The 20,343-nt window shown below is 40.5% G+C and overlaps 1 protein-coding gene across 2 annotated transcripts in view; it reads right to left on the reverse strand.

Annotated features, from left to right (window-relative positions):
* NRG1 (neuregulin 1) overlaps window positions 1-20,343 on the reverse strand; it is a 612,616-nt gene that overhangs the window by 147,491 nt on the left and 444,782 nt on the right. For both annotated transcript variants that reach the window (XM_063129142.1, XM_063129141.1), the window contains exon 3: window positions 9,364-9,547. In XM_063129142.1, coding sequence (XP_062985212.1) covers window positions 9,364-9,547 — 184 coding nt within the window. The remainder of the gene's footprint in view (window positions 1-9,363; window positions 9,548-20,343) is intronic.

Consider the following 20,343-nt stretch of genomic DNA (forward strand, 5'->3'; position numbering starts at 1 on the left):
GCTACAGCTATTTGAACCAGGTGAAGTTTCCGAAGGCAGCCCCACGTACAGCGCATTACATTAATTCAAGAGGGATGTAACTAAGGCATGTGTCACTGTGGCCAAGTCTGACATCTCAAGGAACGGGCACAGTTGGCACACTAGCCAACTGGCCATTGCCGAAACCTGGGCATCCAGGCTCAGGGCTGAATCCAGGAGTACACCCAAGCTGCGAACTTGTGTCTTCAGGGGGAGTGTAACTCAGCACAAGCTGAATCCCTATTCCTTGACCGGCCTTTTGACTGACCAGGAGCACCTCATCCAGTGTATTATTGCCGACAGACACCGGTTTAGCACAGAAACCGCTTCCTTGGAATTGGGTGGAAAGGAGTAGTCGAGTTGGGTGTCATCAGCGTACTGGTGGCACCGCACCCCAAAACTCTGGACAACCTCTTCCAATGGCTTCATGTATATATTATACAGCATGGGGGACAAAACAGAGCCCTGAGGGACTCCACAGGCCAATGGCCAAGTAGTTGAACAGGAGTCTCCCAGCACCACCTTTTGGGTCCGCCCCTCCAGGAAGGAATGGAGCCACTGTAAAACAGTGCCTCCAAGTCCCATCCCAGCAAGGCGGCCAAGAAGGATACCATGGTCAATGGTATCGAACACCACTGAGAGGTCCAGCAGAACCAACAGGGACACACTCCTCCTGTCCAGTTCCCGGCATAGGTCATCCCCCAAGGTGACCAAAGCTGTTTCTGTCCCATAAACAGGTCTGAAGACAGATTGAAATGTCTCATCCAGGAATCCCTGGAGTTGAAAGACCACCACACGCTCCAATACCTTGCCCAAGAATGGAATACTGGAGACTGGCCAGTAATTATCTAATATGGTAGGATTCAAGAGCTTTTTCAATGTAGGTCTTACCACTGCCTCCTTCAAGCAGGTTGGGAGGGAGGCATTGACCACTTCCACATACCCCGTTAGCCAGTCCTCCTCTGGCTGCTTTTATAAGCCAGGAAGGGCAAGGATCTAGCATACATGTGGAGGCTCTCACCTCTCCAAGGATCCTGTTCACATCATGAGGATGTACAAATTGAAAAGTATCCAATAATACTGGACAAGCAGGTGCCAAAGTTACCTCCACTGGGTCTGTATCAACTATAGCATCCAAGTCAGTGGATACGAGCGATTTTATCTGCAAAGTGCTGGGCAAATTGGTCACAGCAGGCTGTCGAAAGGTCCTCTTGGGGGCCAGTATGTAACAGGCCCCTGACCACTCAAAACAGTTCCACTGGACAGCTCTTTGCAGACGCAAAAGTGACAGAGAAGAATAATTTTGTTGCTGCCCATATTGCCATGGAGTAGAGCTTCAAATAGGCTCTAGTCTAGCCCATGTTCAATTGTATTCACTTCGAGTTTTCCAGGAACGTTGCTCTAGTCTCGGTCTCACTTGTTTCATCGCTGCCAGCTCCCTGGAAAACCAGGGGGCTGGTGTAGCTCCACTTTGTGAAAGAAGACGCTCAGGAGCAATTGTGTCCACTGCCCTGGTCATTTCTCCATTCCAGAGATTGACCAGGGCTTTGACAGAATCACCTGCCGAGGCAACAGAAAAATCCCCAAGAGCCATCAGAAAACCGTTCAGATCCATCAGCCTCCTAGGACCATCTTAATCGGTCCTCCACCCCTGCAGAGGTTCTGAGTGCCAGCAAATCTAAACATCACCAGGTAGTGATCTGTCCATGACAATGGAACTATAGAAAGTTCCTCCATTATCAGATCACTGTCACCCCATTCAGCACAGAAAATGAGGTCCAAAGGGTGCCCAGCAGAATGGGTGGGGCCCCATGGTTGTCATGGCAGATGAAGTCCTGACCCACTTCCGACAGGGCAGTCTCAGCATGAACGTTGAAATCCCCCAGCACAACAAGCCGAGGGGACTCCAACACCAACCCCGAGACTACCCCGGCTAGCTTAGGAAGGGAGACTGTTGAGCAGCAGGGTGTACAGTACACCAACAGAATCCCTATTCTGTCCTAGACACCCACCTTTATATACACACATTCAAACCTGCAGACTGTGGGACAGAGCACTTGGTCAGAGGGATAGAATCCCAATAGACCACTGCCACTCCACCTCCCCGCCCCCTGCTGCTGGACGGAGAACCCTGGTGGGCAAAGTTGGGAGAGATTAACACCCCCATCTATAGGGCAAGGCTACTTTGGTTTGGATTGATCAAAAGGGTCAACAACTGTGACTGGCGTAACCTGTGACCTGCATAAGGAACATGATTGGTCAAAGGTTCTGGCCCAGGGATTTAAAGAAAGACACAGTAAGAGATAGTTGATGATTGAAGAGCTCAGACAGGAGAAAAATAAAGAAAGACTGAGTCAGTCTGAGAGAACTCTACAAGAAAATCTGTAGAACAGAACAGATATGATAACAAAATTGAAGTTATATTTGGGGAGCAGGAGGCTGTACTTTAAGGTTGAGGTTAAGCTTCAAGCAGACAACAGAGCCCAGAACCTAAAGCTTTCAGGCAGAGGACTGACCAGAGGGAGCGTCAGCAAGTAGTTCTGGAAACAAAACAATCCTATGCTAGAAGCCAGGAGCAACAGGAAGATCTGGAGGCTGAGAAAATCCTGGTTCATATGTAATGGCAATCCCTGGGTTGTTTAATACAAGAATTGCCAATATCTAGTGGAAGGCAGCAAGAGTGCTGCTTCCCGTACACTTTCAATTAACAACTCAGGAACATCCTGTTCCTGGGTTGTTAACTGAAAGTGAAAGTGGCAAGCATCTGGGAGGCAGCAAGCTTGCTCACTGCACCTTGGCACCGACAAACTATGGTTTAAACAAACCATGGGTTGTCATGACATGTGAACTTGGCCAAAAACTGCTGTGCAGCCTCTATTCCTGGTTTTGTGGGCTTGGCTAGGTGGTGTTTAGGGAAATCTGGCTATTCCTGTTAGGAATTCATAAATTCCTATTATGAATGGTAACTATAAGCGACGTATGGGTCTGTTCATGCAACGCTAAGCCATGGTCAGGCTGTTAACCCTTTTGCAGCAAATGATTAGTGTGTGTGTTTAAATTGTGGTTATGTAGCCACCATGGTTAGGAATGGTTCACATGACATGCTAAGTCATGGAGCACACGCCATGCTAAGCCATGATGTTTAGCTCAAAATGCTTAACCACCATGATTGAGTGTGTCATCTGAACATGGTCTATATATTTAAGTAATCTTAACTTTTATTTAAAGAGTGATAGCTTATTCCCTTTTGTAAATAATTCCCTTAATACAGTTCTTCATTTTGTTTCTCTTATCTCTAGTAGTGGTGTTAATCCTATGCCAATGCTATAGGGATTAGGCTACTGGATTTCTAAAAGATACAGAAGGTGATGTCAGGGTTCTTTCACTGACCTGGGCCTTAGCTAGACCTACCTCATAGTCCGTAACGGAGGAGGGAAGATCTCGTGTTGTGATTAACACAAGATCCCTCCTCCGTTTACATGTGAGGCGCGCAGACCTCAGGAGGAGAGGCGTTGCGCCTGCCATTTTTAATTTTTAAAGAGGAAGGAGCGCACCAACGCTCGTGCGCTAAAGGTAAGTTTTTTAAAAAAATAATAATCACTTTTCCTGCTCTCCCCACCCTACTCCCAATGGGCGCAGCACTCTTGAGGAGCGCTGCGCCCCATGCGCGGCTCCCGGCTCCGCGCAAGGAATCGTGCGGAGCTGGGTCAAACCACAGCAACGGGCCACATGTTTCACGGTCTCAGGCTCAGCCCGGAACCACGGAAAAAGCAGGCCCAAAGGGGAGGGCGAGATCCCGGGGCAAGGGAGGGAACATCTCTCCCTGATCCCAGGATCCCCTGTGCATCATGTGGACGCACAGGGACGATCCTGGGGTTCGCCTCAGGATTTTGCCCAGTCTAGCTAAGGCCCTGGGCCCCCTGACCAAATCCTTAAGGATCTCTGCCTCTTTAATAGTCCCACCTTCCTTCTTTTTACCTTCCCCTTCCCAGTTATGTGGGGTTTAGGCTGTAGATGTGACGGTAAGTGACATTGCAGACACTTTAGATTATACGCAACTGTTTACTTATAAAGTAAAACAAGCAACTTACAACTAAAGGTATTTAGTTAATAGAGCTGAGTGATACAAAGGCATAAACAGAAAATAAAAGTTGCAAAAATGCAAATTCTTTTACCCTAAGATGCACCTAGACCTTTCAAGATGCATCTTTCTACTCCTTCCTTCTTGTCCAGTCTTTTTCTCTATGATCTTCCCTGGTTCCCTCTCTCTGGCTAGCTCTCTCCTTTTATCCCCTCTACCCCCAAAATTGAAAGTACTGTTTCAATCTTGAAGAAATGAAACTTAACTGGAGGCCTCAAACTGTAACAGTTGATTTTTGGTGGCAGCAGTTAAAGGTTTTATAGTTTAATAGTGACCACCTTGTGGCAGGGAGATCTAAATATTGTATAAAGCAAACATAGGTGGGGAAACCTGTGTGATTTCCCACATTCTGTGACATAGCTGGGACAACCTACACACTGTTTCTCCACATTTAGGAGCAATGGCAGGACAACCTATATGGTGGCTCTTCCACACTCTCGCTCAAAGCAATGGGATTGCTTGAAGTTTTTAGAATTTTTTCAGGGGTTTATTTATTATAAGAGATATTAACTTTTTTCCTTTCAAAATGAAAGTTAATTCTTAGGATTGCATTCTGTACTAGACAGCTCAATTATCACCATGCTGATTTACAGATCTTCTGTATATAACCATTCCTCTGTATATAACCTTCTGTATATAACCATTCCTCAACACTATTTAGTTCCTCCTTTCCAGCTGTTGCTGGTTACCTACTGATCCCCTCTCCTAAAATCTAGCTTAGAAACCAAATGTTATTTAACAGCTGTTGCTAAGCTGTTCAAGATGGCAAGAATGCTTGGTGAATGAGTTAAAAGAACAACGGCAGTGATCAGAGCCATCTAGCAAACCCTGCTTCCATACACTGAACAGCTTGAAAAAGAGGTGGGTAGTATTTCTTAAGATCCAGAACCAAAGAAGAATAGCACTCACCTTTAACCTCTAGTCTCCCTAAGACCCTGAAAGCCGGCCCGATTTTATCTTTCTAATTCCCTTCACAATATTCTCCCGTCATAAAGACTTGTGCTGACTTCCTTTTCAAAACATACACCTCAATGAAATATTCAATCCCAGTATACCTCTCAGAAAGGCACCCCAACAGTTTGACAAGTAGCAATACCACTACTGAGCAAGAATCAACCAATACAGATGTTGCCATTGGGTACAGATTCATAAATAAGTTTGTATCGAAGACCTTTAAAAAATACCCCAAGTGATAAGCAGGTATACAAACTACCAAGGTTCAGGTATCTGCCTAGAGCGGTTTCTTCAAGGTTTACCAACTTTACAACTATTTAGACTCGGTAAGCCATCAAAAAACCACTCCAGTCATTAAGGGAATTACTAATCTGCTAGTGTGCTTGGAAGTGAGCAGTAAACAGCTACAGTGTAATAAGACTTTGGGATTTTCCAGAACCCCAGTAAGTGTCACTACAGACACTGATGATAAATCCATATTAAATTGTCAGAGAGGGTCATGTTTCGCAGCCTTAAAACACATACAATTCTTGTATTGAGCAGGGGATAGAAGATGAAAACCATTCAGAATTTTAGCCCACAGGAGATAATTCCTTACAAATAGATCTGAGGCTGAGTGAAAATCAGATTAAAGTGCTTGAGGGCTGAAGGGAGGAACCATGGCTCAAGGATAGAGCATATGCCTTGCATGCAGAAGGTTCCAGGTTCAATCCCAGGCATCTCCAGAAAACACTGAAAATTTTCTGCCTGAAACTTTGGAGAACCGCTGCCAGGTCCAAGGGTGTGATTCAGTATATGTTCCTATCCAAGAACAGTGTTTCATATACTAGTAGAGGGCACACAGATAGGCCTAAGATCTCACAGAGTCATGGGATTTCAGACCAGAATGCAAGTCAGGATGAAGTAGATGTGATCACAGAACAGTTTCTCATAAATTAATATGGATAAGCTTAAGACCTTTCAAAGCTAGCCTGGTTTCTCAGTAAAGAAACTAAAGTCTAACATACCTGTAATGGATGCTCAAGCAGGGATGTGCAGGGAATACCACAGTAACCAATACAGGAATAGATAGGGGTGGAAGAAATTGGCAGAATTTCTAAAGTTGGTCAGGTTCTAAGTACAGTGGAAATGAAGAACCAAGAGTGAAGTTTAAATCCAGGTGTTGTTACAGTGGACCAAGAAAGGTGTCTGAGATACTGGTACCCTTCAGGCACCTTAGTTCGAACTCCTTAATCTGTCTTAAAAACAACTGGAAGGGCTCTGAAAACAAGGGACCTGTCCACCAAATGTCACCTTGCCATCTCCATACACTAAGCAATGCTTAAGTCACTAACCCTTTTGTAACAAATGGTTAGTTAGCATGTTTAAACTGTGGTTTTGTAGCCATGGTTAGGAATGGTTCACACAATATGCTAAGTCACGGTTAACACAACACAGTAAGCCCTAATGTTTAGCTCAAAGTGCTTAACCACCCTGGCATAGCACACTGTCTGAACAGGATCTTTATCTGTGACATATACCTTTAAGCAAAACGACTAATTATCATGGCAGTAAGGTGACCTGCTAGCCTCAATTTATATTCATTTAAAATAGCCAAGCTATAACATAAAAATTGCACTTACCAATGAGATAAATATATTTGGACAAATTGATGGAATAATAAGCAGCTTATGTATAATTTACTGTATTTTATAGTGCAGCCCTTTCTCCAAGGAACTCAAGGCAGAATATTTGGTGTCATCATACTGCAATAGTTAAACTGAAAGCGAATACTTTGCCAAGGATCATTCATTGAGCTTCACAAGGATTTGAATTTGGGTCTCTCTTGTCTATGTCTAACAATTGACTATCCACATTGGCTCTCCAAGAGTAGGTTGATGAACAAATATGACCAAGGTTCTTGTACAATAAGCCTTCCCAACAATTAAATCCAAAATGTTTTTGAGTAGGTAGCACCAAGTATCTAATTAATGAACAGGATGAGGTATAGCAAATACTATGCCATCCACCATCTCTCATAAATAGTTAAATTTTTCCCTCTTGAAAAACCTGTCAGGAAATGAATCAACTTTATTTCGGAATCTCAAATTGTATTTTAAAATGAATAATTTATAATTAAAAATACACTTACAGACATTTATAATGCCAGCTTTAGGATATATAAAAAGTTTAAAATAGTTTAATCAGTTGTATAACATTCTAAGGAAGTTCCATTTTTTTTTAAAAAAAATGATGACCTTAAAAATTGTGGACAAGAGTGCTATTCCTGTCATTAGTATACACAATTTTCAAGACAGAATTCAAGCTACCAAGGACAGATAGCTTAACAGTTGACAACTTTGGTTTAAAGGACATTCTCAGCACATTTACAGTGCAATCTTATACGCATATCTACTCAGGAAAATCAGTGCGCTGCAGAGGATTCTGGATCACGTTCTAGATGGGACATTCCATTTATCTAAGCCACTGGCTAGGTCTGAGTGCACACCTCAGAACATACACAATACTCCCCTGCAGCTAAACTCTGCAAGGGAAGATCTGTGTTTTTCAAAGAAGCTTGCCTGCTATTACTTATCTTCTCACTGACAAACCTCTGATAAGCTTCCGAGAAACCCCCACATTCCCTGGAAAAACTACTGAGCTAGCCTGCTTTAAAAAACAACAACACTGAGATTCTAAGTAGGCACCAAATTCTCTATATAATACCAAAATTCTATGCTTGCACAGTGTGACTATGAACATTCTTGGGGTTACGAATTAAACTTCTGCAAACACATTAAAGGACCTAATAATGAAAAGAACCAGGTAGGCCAGTATTTGTCCATAAATATAAAATATTTTACTCTGAACAAGGTAACCTGAATTCACCTTCCAGGTTACCTTCCTGGATTAATCTAGCTCATTTGGGATTTGTATGATGATATAATAAGAGTAAAACTTCCTCTGCTACCTGTTCCTGCATAGTTGCGGCGCAAATACCTTAAAAATTATTTTGCGTCAATCAATCAGGCTCAGTTTGTGGTTTAACTGTGGCAGACTCTTCCATTATTATTCTTAACACAATTACAAATGAAGACAATGCAGCAGAAATCGTTTATATTTCAGTGCATTGTCATTTAATTGAAAGAAGAAAAACAATATTTTGTGTAACACAAAAAGTTAAGTGCTTTCTTTGATTTTGGCTGCTGTTTGGGATTGAAAATTAAAGCCATGACAATAAGCATAGTAAGCTTTCCAGATGTTTGCTGTTCAAAATGAAGTCACAGAAATTCTGTTCTATCTCCCTCTTGCAAAGAACATATGCCAAAATCAGCAGTTTGGAGGACACATATGCACTGATATTTGATCTAGTAGATCTCAGTCAAGGAAAATTCACTAAAACGCAAACCAGAATGTGTAATTTTATTCTATTTTTATGCACAGCAATATTTTAGCATCACAACCACTCTGCAAGGTAGGTTAGGCTTAGAAACAGTGATCAGATCTTCTTAGTAAGTTCCACAGCTGAATAGGGATTTGAACATGTCCTAACCAGATATTCTACATGTGCAAACCCACCTTTATATCATACTGACAGCATTTACATTAAAGATTAAAAACAGTACTAGCCAGATCAGTGAACACTGAAAGGAATACCCATTGACCCATGCATCACAATTGTGAGACAGTCACATAATGAAACTTTGGTAATAGTATCTGGTCTATGAACTTTCATGATGCAGGATGGGGGCAAACAGGAGCTGTTTTAATTGTGCACTGCCCATAGAGCTTCGGCTGATGGGCGGTATAAAAATGTAATAAATAAATAAATAAATAAAATTCCTCTAAAAATGTAACAAGTAAACAAGCCATCAAGGGCCCTACCCACAAATAGTCATTAAGTTGCAAGAGTCTCAAGGACTATGTATGCAAATCCACCTTTCTGGGTTTAAAAAAGTTAGTATAGTTTCAGTCTTTGAGATCAACATAAGATATATTAATCATATAGCAAAGCCTGGCCCCATGGAATGAATATAACAATTATAAGAACTATTTTATTATTATGAAACAAGATATAACAGCAGCAACATCATAATGCCATCCAGTGAAAATAAAGTGATAACCTATTTCCATTAATTATCTCTTTCAACACATCACAACACATTGTTGAGAATACTGATGTAATTAATACTGTTGATGCCTGCATTCTGGTGAATAATTCCATTTCCCTCTCACAACTCAGCTTTTTAAATATATCACTGTATACTTACTTTTGTTTTCTGGGGCTCTTGATCTTGATATTTTCTGGTCTGTTTCTTTTTGTTATTTCTTTCTCATTCTTTAACCATTTGAATTTGAGAGACGAGTGCTCAGAACTGGCTTCACATCTGAGAACTAGTGTCTGACCCACAGCAGATTCCTGGCTTTTCATCTCCTTCAATTTAGGAGGCACAGCTAAAGAAAAAAGAAGTGTAAGTGACTAGGTAGTCCTTGAAAATACAAAAAGTGACATTTGGGCAATTTGGGGGATTTAAGACTTATCAAGATCATACATTATCTGCACCAAAATTGTCTTATTTAGCAAGTATAACAAGGGGAAAGGGTGGAAGAGCCAGGGATCAAACAAGAGTTGTTAATTCATGATAGCAGTGTAAATACATCAAGGGTCTTATAGCATCCAGAGCAGCAATTACCACTTCACTTGTTGTACCCTCACATTTATAAACATGTTTATAGATGCAGTATCAACTGATGCCACTCTCAGATGAAGTGGTGTGTGAGGTGTTTTGTCTCTCCTGTTTCTTCTTTCTGCTAGGTGCTTGTGTGTGAATACTGCTGTCTACCCTGCAAATTATTCATCCCCTGGTACCATTACAAATGAATATTTTAAAAATGTTTGGGAATAATTCAATTTTCTCAGCCTGTACAATGTTCCGAATGGTTAAATCCTTTAAGTTTTTAAAAATACAATTTCAGAAGCCCATTAAATAGTACATATAAATCCTCCCCTGAAAATGAGCATAATTGCCCTGTCTAGTCTGATAAACAGATCTCCAACTCTCAGCATAAGAAACCTGGATTTGTATATTTTTCATTCTTCAGAAGTTTCAGTGAAGAAATTTATTACATTAATTTGATCCTGATCATGGCATAATTGAGAAGTTAATAGAAGACATAAATGCAAACCTAATTAATGCTGGTGCCCTTCACTAAGCATGCATTAAGATGTAGCTAAAAAGAGCTTACTCACAACATCATTGTCAGATGTACAGTACATATTCCATTTTTAAAATTACATTTATATCCTGCATTTCTTCCATCATTTTGTAAACCGCCCAGAGAGCTTCGGCTATTGGGCAGTATAGAAATGCAATAAATAAATAAATAAATGTACAGGCAACATACTTAGGGTTTCCAGGTAGTCTCTCTTACAGGTAATGATCAGATGAGTTTCAGCATGACTGCTGTCTCATGTGCCTTCATATTACACCCTGACCCATGGCCAAGTTCAGGGAAAGTCAGTTATACAGCCTGGAAGCAGAGGTTGGCTCTGCAGAATGTAATGTGGTTGATGGTTTTGACATCACAACTCAACGTTTCCATATTTTAAGGCCCTGTATTAACTTTTAATCACATAAAACATGCTAGCAGAGTTTGAGATTTGTTTTTAAGGTGGACAACCCACTTGAATTATGTGTGTGTATGCACAGCCAATAACCCAATTTTGCATTCAAATTTGAAGCAAATATGAAATGGGATAAAATCAGGCCCATACCACCCAACATTTTTAAATTGCGCCTGTTCCTTTTACGGATATCTATATGGACGCCAATTCGTAATAATTTCTTGTGTTGGACTACATGACAGCCTGAACAAGCAATACAAATGTTCTCTTGAATATGGATAATCTGGCTACAGTGGTTCATGCTAAGATATTACTGCAATGTGTTATATGTGAGGATGCCCTCGATGAATCAGAATCTTCAACTATCATAGAATACAGTGGCCAGGGCTGTAACTGATGCAGCCAGGTGCAATCACATCATACCGATTCTAAAACAATTGCACTGGCTTCCTATTTGCTTTGAGCCCAATTCAAGGTGCTGGTGCTTATCTTTAAAGCCCTAAATGGCTTGAGACTCAAACATCTAAAGTAGTGCTCTCCTTCAGGGAAGGCTCTTTTCCAAGCACTCATGGCACATTACCCCGATTGTGAACACCCTTCCCGTGGAGGTGCAACTGGTGCTGACATTTTATTCCCTTGGTGATAGGTCAAAACCTATTTCTTTGTCCAAGCATTTTAAAATTATTTTTGAAGCCTTGGGTTGCTCCTGCCTATTTTATTATTTTATGCCCTCCCCCTTTTTGGCAGAGTTGTGCTTTTATTAGAATTTTACATTTTTATTACATTTTATAAACCACCCTGGTATTATGGACAGTATATAAGTATTTTAATTGATTGATTACATACTTAGAAGTATTTCCCCATGTTCCTTGACACAAGGCTTACTTCATTTAACCTTGAAATTTAAAAATAGTGTTTCTCCCCTATTAATGTATACAGGAATTTATATTGTCCTAGTTTCCTTGATGGGATACTAAGCTGCCTGAATACATCACTGGGAGTTCATGCCTCCAAAAAAAAAAAAAGCGTTTGAAAAGGCAGCAAAGGGGATTATTGGGAATACTATGTATTTATCTGCAGCAAAACAGTTTATTAGTAAATCAATATGAGCCCCACCGAGAGCTTGGAGCATTAACAACACTGGTGGTAAATGCCTGGTGGCTAAACCACTAGAGTTGTATGTAACCCTGTTCAGCCTATATCAGAGATACTTCATAGTCTACCACAATGAAAACGCATTACAATAGAGGGCAGAAATTGGCAGCGCATTGCTTCAACCAATCCCTCTGAATTATAAACACTGTGCTACACCTGTTCTCAAAATTAGGCACATAAGTGAGGTGCCCCTGACCTTACCAAAGGCTGTTGACTCTCAGCATGTTTCAATCTTTGATTCAAAGAATGAATGAATTTAGAGGCTGTTACCCAAGAATAATTGTCAGGCTGAGCAGGTCGAAGGTTAACTGAAGTGACTACAATCTTAGCTTACTATACGTTGTGGTATTCAAAACATAAGGCCTCTGGTCAATCTAACCCAGTATTGTCTATAACAATAGGCACTAACTTTCCAAGGTATCAGGCAAATTCTTTCCTAGTCCTCCTAGCTGAAGATGTTAAGGATTGAAACTGGGACCTTATACATACAACGGGCTCAACTACACCAAGCAGGATATTCCTCTATGAAAATGGTATGAAAGTGGTATGTAAAAGGCAGGAGCCACACTACTGCTTTATAGTGATATTGAAGTGCACTGCAAGATCTACACTACTGCTTTATAGTGGTACTGAAGTGCACTGACCACTGGTGGGGCCCATGACACAACTACACCAAGCAGAATATAACACTATGAAAGCGGTACAAAAGCAGTATATGGTATGTGTCCTGGGCCCCAACAGTTGTCAGTGCATTTCAATACCGCTATAAAACTAGTCTGGCTCCTGCCTTTTATATACCGCCTTCTTACCACTTTCATAGTGGAATATCTGCTTGGTGTAGATGAGCCCGAAGTATATACTTTACCTCTGAACTATGACATCATTGGTCATTTATCTATTCTTTGAAAATTTGAAAATTTAAATTTGAGAGTGTGGAGAGATTATTATAGCAGTAATGTAATATAAAATTTGATAAAGTTATATCAACAGCAGAACACCTTGTTTTATTTCTTTGTAGTGCTGTTACCATTCACCTGAGGTAAAGTATAGTCAAGTATATTGAAAAGGAAAGTAGCTGTTTTCCAATAAAGAAATTTCAAAAGGAAACTCCAGTATGAAACAGATAAATTAGAAATTATAAAAAAAAAACTGATTCTGTCTGTTTGAATAAAGCTAATGGTTTCTTGTCCTACTATAGGTGTTAATTAACTTAGCAATGCTAGTATGATTTTGTTATCACTGATTACTGCTGTTGTGAATGGTCATTGTGCTTATTTTGTGCACATTTAAACTTTAATTGAAGTGTTACAGACTGTACTTTTTGCATTACCTTAACATTTGATCTCACGGTGTGTATTCTTGCTAACTGAGGGACATTTCATTCATCTGATGAATTGGATTCTAGTCCACAAAAGATTAGCCATGTTTGAAGACGATACAAAATCATGTGTCTGAGGGAAAAGCATTTCAGGTCACAAGCGGAGTGTACAAAGACACTGAAAAGTTATCTGAAAGTAGCAATGTCTGCTTTTTTTGAATGAATCAATGTATGTGTTGGAAGTGCACAGCAGACCACAGTGAGTTTACGCACTTTTTGTGAAATAAAGGATACAGGACCAAATGTTAGTTGGTCATAGAGCAGGGTTTAATTCGGACAATTCTGTAGTATAACTGAAGTACACGTTGTAGTTTTGTTTCATTATACAGATCTTGGGATTTGTAAATAGGACTTTCTTTCCCAATACATAGTTAACAGGGCAGAAGTTAGAAGTTGAAAAAGAAGCACAGACTGTATTAAGAGATTTGTGTATCTCTTGCCCATTCTACATAGAGCCTCACTAGAAGAAGAGGAGGCACAGCAGTCTGTGATTCTGAAAGATATATTTTTAAATAGAATAGATCAATGTATTGATATTGCTCTGATAAAAGTAAAATCTGTAAAGGTGGGAGTAAGGAACTCAATTGTTATGATAAAAAAGCAAGCTTCGCTAATATTTTACATTGTTATTCCCCCTGCTGGTGGAATCATGCATTTACACATAGAGAAACAGAGAAGGTCATGTATTGCTCCAGGAAAATGAAATCAGGAGGCCATATTTATTATATAGTACAATAAAGTGCAGATAAGTCCTTATTTGCTTTGGTTTCCTGTGAAATTTATGGAGGATATAATAAAAATATGTAAGCGTATTTTTTAAAAAATGCTGACAAGATTAAATCAAGTTTCAACAATATAATATGTCACCCTTTAATGCTTTAGTTTACAAGAAATGCAAACGCATATTTAGAGGGTTATTCTGCTCAGGCAGGTGTCTTTTTACAAAGTTTTTTTTTTCTTATTAATTTTATGAAATACCCAATGGGCCTGTACTGTGTAAAAACGATAAAAAAAGTAAATGAAACCAGTATGAAAGTAAGCTTGTGAGGTCTCAGAAGGAAAAGCAAAGTCATGCAGTTTATCATAGAAAGGGAAAGAGTTTATGAGATTTACAAACACCTGCACAGAGGAGCTGCTAAAGATTGTTAATGTCAGGTATGTTTTCTATCAATATATCATTAGGGATAAGGTCTGTATTTCTGCATTAGAACCTGAAATCCAACTGCTGCAAATCAGGGTTAGTTTTTTAACTGCACAATTCTTCCATTAAATTAATATTCAAAATGTGAAATTTAAGGAATTGCAAAAAAGAAAAAAAGAAATGCAGGAAATGAAACATTTGAGAGATGGACAATGTGAACAAAATATAAGAGGAAGTGAAGACATTTTGAAGATTATAGAGAAGGTGTGAGTTTGAGTGTGTGCACATGTGCAGAGTCTGACTCTTTCTTCCCACTTGAACAGGTTTTTGAACTATGAGAATGAACCATTTTTTCTCTTAAAAATTACTTTAAACCTGAGTTTCTCTAGATGTTAAATATGTTCTCAGGGCTTGTGCTAGATTCTCTGTAGAATTCTTAACCTCCCTATATACCAATTTGGCACAGAAACGGAAATTTTGTAGGGTGTCAACTATGACTAATTCAGCAGTAATCATCTGCATGCTACAAAAATACTGGATAATGGTGGGTAATCATAATAGCAGAGGCAGAATGGACTTTCCAGGGGGCATTCCGAGTGCCAGGCCTGCCCTCTGCCCAGCTTCCAGGGGTTCAACTTAAGGGTTCAATCCTATGCAGAAAAATGTTCTACAATTCTCAGCATGCTCCAGCCACCCATGCTAGGTGGGGCATTCAGAGAGCTGTAGCCCTTTCTTCTGTCTAAACAGGCAGCTTTGCAGCCACTGTAGGGCTTTCCCACGAAGCTGCACATTGAAAAAGTCTGAACTTACCCTGACTTTTTCAATGGGTGCGAGGTCAGTACAGCTCTTCTGCCATCTGACACTGCTCCAGGAGACGGTCCCTGATGCAAGGCGACCAGTGATTAGCTGCCTTCCACCAGGAAGAGGGCAGGGGGTGGCTCTGGTACCCGGACGGCTGTTTTAAAACCCATGCTCCCTTCCTTGGTGTCAGAATTACCCGACGCTACCATGGGGGAGTAAAACTGCAGGGTTTTGGAGGGAGGCGGCACCAACTTGGCACCATGCAGACAGCCACTAGGATTTCTCATCACATTATCCAATTCCTGTAGCTTCCAGTTATAAAGAAATTACTTTGAAAAATACAGTTATCTATATATTTATGATACGTAGAGGGGATAAGACATTACTCTGAGTTAACAGAACTTTGTTACTGTACAAAGATGAAAAAAAAACAAGGTTACATGACAAAGTAGGAGTTCCTTGTTGCCTTGAGTTGTGCTCTTTCACCACCACTAAGACTATAGCAAAAATTACAAATGTTGAAAAACAAAATCTGAAGTATCCCATACTTGAGTTTACATAAAATAAAAATTGGAATGGTTCATTTGGGGCAAAGTCACCGCTATATAATATGATGAAAGATTTCTATTTTAAACAGGCAGGCATTAGTACCAAAAAGAAATATATACAGTACATTACAGAAAAGCCATTCCTAAGCAACTAACAGCAATTCCCCCCCCCCCAGCTCCCCAACCAGCACCACTGGTCCTGTCCTAGGACTTATTTTAAGGCTTAAACAGAACATATACACTGAAAGCAGCGGAAACATCTGGGGTTTATTATAACACCACTTTGCAAGCCCACGGCATTGTACAAATCCCCGCAGGCAAGGAATCACCCTTGACCTGCCAAACACGATTACTATAGTCAAGCAACTTCCTCGTGCTGCACAGCTGCTTTCCCCACAGTCAGACAGGCTGCCATGCTCATACTGGCTTCAGGAGGAAACAAGCCAAGAGTCCTTGTTGCCATAGTCACCACATAAAGACTTCTTGGCTAGGTAGATAAAGTAAATTGATGATGAGGTCCAGCAGAATAATTTTGGCTTTAATACAGTTGGGCAGAGCGCATAGGCCCCCCCGAGGAGATTTCAGATCTATCCTCCTCATACAGGCTCCCAACTCTCATAACAAATGAGTACCCCCCACAACTATTGCTACATTTCTAGCCTGCATTCACTTTTCCTTACTATTGATATTTTACCCTCACATTTCCTTCTCTTTACTGTATGCCTGTTCTCTTAACTTATCATCCAAGCCTTTTCATACTTACTCTTCTTAGTTTCTCTCCCATCACCATATGTCTACTGTTCTTACAATTTATGTCACGGTTGCCCAAATTTTTTTCACTAATTTCTCTTCTCCTTCACATTCCTTCCACAGATCACTATGCTAGGCTCAAACTCTCATCAACATTTAGCCTGAGTCCATAATTTACTGCAGATTGATTAATGTTGCATTCTGTTATCTTATGAAAAATGTGAACTGTACTTGAATTTACTCCCTCATATATATACACTGTATGTGAAAAATAGGTCCTTTCCAACAGACGTACAATTTAAATAATAGTAAAAAGGGAGGGAGACAAAATGCAAACTTCAAGCTTGGTGAGTTGTTGTTGCATTTATATCCCACCTTTTTTCCTCCAAGGAACCCAAGGCGGTGTAGATCTCTGTTTCCATGATCTGCCTAGCAACTAATTGCACTTGCAGCCCAACCTCCTCTTTCCCCCAGCAGTGCACTCTGGCACCTCCCCAAGTGTCAAACACCATGTCGGGTGGTGGCAGCTGTGCAGGGTTGTCATTTTGCCTTATGTGCATCCTTGCCAGGGGATGCAGTGCATGAAGTTTTGCCTATTCTTGCAAACTTTTTGGTGAAAAGATACTTCTGCTCATGTGGTTTTGTCACTGCAAAAGGTTTTCAATGGGCCTCATGTGCATCCCTGCTAGGGGAGGCTGTATATGAAGTTCATCCCAGTCCTTCAAACTTTCAAGGGTTTATATATGCCACCTTCATTTTGGTGCATCCAGGGTTTTAGCTCCTTTGTGTGCAAGGTTTTGATGGTGCATCTGAAGTCTCCCAACTAGGGGAGGCTGTGTATAAAGTCTGGTCCTGATCCTGCAAACTTTCAAGGGTTTATCTGTGCCACCCCCTGTGCAATTACACACAAAGGAGCTAAATCCATGGGTGCACCAAAAAGATGCACCATGTCTGGAGGCACCTGATGCATCATCAAAACCCTGTATGATTACACACAAAGGAATGAAAAACCTGTCTCCCTGCTACAAACCCACATTGGTCTTTTCCAATATATCTAAATATAAATGTATTCATTCTTTTTGCCATTATCGCTGTTAAAAATTTTGCATCTTGATTGATTAATGATATGGGTCTATATGAATCCGGAACAGTTAAAACTTTATCAGGCTTCGGGATTAATACTATTAATGACTGTTCCCACGATGGGGGGATCGTATCTATTTATTCCATTATATAATTTCATTAGTTTCCTAACAATTTTTTTAAAAAAGTTTTGTAGTACTCTGGTCCCAATCCATCTACACCTGGGGATTTCCCTCCCTTTAGCTTATCTATGACCCCCTCTATTTCCATTTCCATCTCCAGTCCTTCCATTAGTTCCCTATCTTCCTCCCGTAATCTTCTTTTTATGTTTTTCAATATATTCTCTAATTCTTATCGCGGATGTATCTCCTGCCTTATAAAGCCCTTGATAAGCCATCGTGGGTTAAAACATGATAACCAATGATGGGTTAAATAAACCATCATGGTTATCATGAGATATGAACTCAGTCCGTGTGGGGGATCACAGTAACTTATTTTCAAAACAAGCTACTACAAGTAGCTTATTAACCCATCATGGCTTAGTGTAACATCCGGATGCAGCCAATGTGTCTCTGTTTTAAAACAGCTGATTAAAGTCTACCCAATTAAGGTAAGGAGAAAAGATCAAGATTGTCTTTGAAGGGTGTTACATGGGGTATGTCTACACCATGCCTTTTTACCGGGATTGTCCCTGGATTGTCTCTGTGCATCCACATGACTCACGGGGGATCCCAGGAGCAGGCAGGGATGATCCCTCCATTTGTCCGGGATTTCTGGAACCACTTTCCTCCCAGTTTTTCCACAGTTCCAGGACAACCCTGAGGACCGCAGGCAGTGTGGGCACCCGTCACAGCTTCTTCCCTCCTCCCTGCGAGTAGCGATGGTCAGCAGAGGGAAGGATCTGGGAGGGGGAAGTCCAGGTACATTGGGGGGAAGCGGGGTTGGAGCTTTTTTTTACTTACTTTTTTGCTGGCGCGCAAGTACGTTCCAGCTTCTGTCTTTTTTTCTTTTCTTTTTTAAATGGTGGGCACAACAGCCATTCTCTCCTGGGACGTTGCGCTTCTGTTTAGATGGCCAGGGATGATCCCAGAAGCAGGTAAGTCTGGGATCGTCCTCCCTCCCTCTACACCCGTACTTGTAGACATGCCCATGAATTCTCAATTAAACAAATCTCCTTTTTCAGTATCTCTCATACTAACTATGCAGTATAAATACTGTCCTACACAGCATTGCACCCATATTCAAAACATTCTTCTTCAGCTTTTACTTGATAAAAGGCAATGACGTAACACTATTTCCAGCTTAGTGTGACAGCTGGAACCTTCTTGCTGACTACAATGCTCTTAAGCACATCTTGCAATTTAATCAAGAGATACATTTCTGAAAATAACTGAAAAGATTTTTATTGCTTTTCAAAGCTTTCACTACTCAATAGCTTGGTTAAGGCCTCTATTATGGTTGTAGCAATACATAGTGTGTGTTAAATTGAATTCACCAATCAATTAAAACAGCTTCCTGGAGTTATGCCATCACACAATCAAAGTATATTCAGAAAAGAAATTGAATTGATTTTCCAATAGTACAATATTAATATGATGTGTTTAAACAGAAAGCTAGCCCTCCTTCGACAAAGCACATGCTAGTTCACACTTATTAAAACAATGTAAATGTCCTTCCACAATATTTCTTTTAAAACATTTCTAAGTAAATGTACTTTAATCCCAAAGGTTTCAGGATTTGAAGAGGTATGGATGTGGGTACACATAATGACTTCAGTCACAATTTCTGGTGATCAGTATGATTTGCGGGGGTGGGTCGGTGGGACCAGCTGCATTTGTGTGCAACAATAAGCCAGAATTCTGGAAAATCCTGCTTTATCATTCACAAAGTATATGCTCTGCATGCAGCCCATCTACTTCTACCCAAACCAGGAATCGTAACCCAAAAAGAAATCATTGTTTGAGATTCTGGCTTGTACCCTTACAGCAGGCCAGGTGTCCCAATTCAGACAACACACTAAGCATTTGATTCTTGGTGAATTTAGCCCATGGGTGCACAATATGTGACCACCAAGCTGATTTGGCCTACAACTCCCATCAGCCCTAGCCAGCTCAGCCAATGGAGAAGGATCATGGGAGTTGCAGTAAAAAACATATGGAGGGCCACAATTTGCCTACCGCTAGTTTAGCTGCTCCAACCGGAAGGGAAAACCAAGTGGGAGTGAAAGGGCTATATGCAGAAGCATGCAGAATTATAAGCCAGAATTCTCCTGAAAGTGGACCTGCATCTACAAATACATAAAATGAATCTGAGGCCTGAACCAGCAGCTTCACATTATTAACACTCTCAAGGTGGCATGAACCAGGTTCAAGCTTTATCATGGAACAAAGGTATAAAAACCTAGATTGGGGTGGGAGGTATATTAGTAGTACACAGAAGTACTTCCTGTTTATCAATGAGAAAATTACCCTGCTTTAACTATACCACTGTAATCAGCTTTATTGGTTTATCTTTCTGCTCAGAATTTATGCAGGACTAAGTAGAGTTATGAATTGAAGTGGCCTCTGCCATTTCTCAGCACCTCAAGCTTTTTCTTAAAAGAAAGAAAAAGAGGGATGGAGGAGAAAAAAGTAACAAGTTCAAAGAATTTAGCTTTTTTTCTGTTTTTGTTCTGGACTCTGACTTTTTCCATGAAACTGATAGTCACTGCTCAGAGCAGGAGTCATTAGTCACAAATTTACCATAAAACTAGGAAATCCTAATGATGCC

This window comes from Elgaria multicarinata, chromosome 6 (genome assembly GCF_023053635.1).
Source record: "Elgaria multicarinata webbii isolate HBS135686 ecotype San Diego chromosome 6, rElgMul1.1.pri, whole genome shotgun sequence".
In the NCBI taxonomy this organism is placed as follows: domain Eukaryota; kingdom Metazoa; phylum Chordata; class Lepidosauria; order Squamata; family Anguidae; genus Elgaria; species Elgaria multicarinata.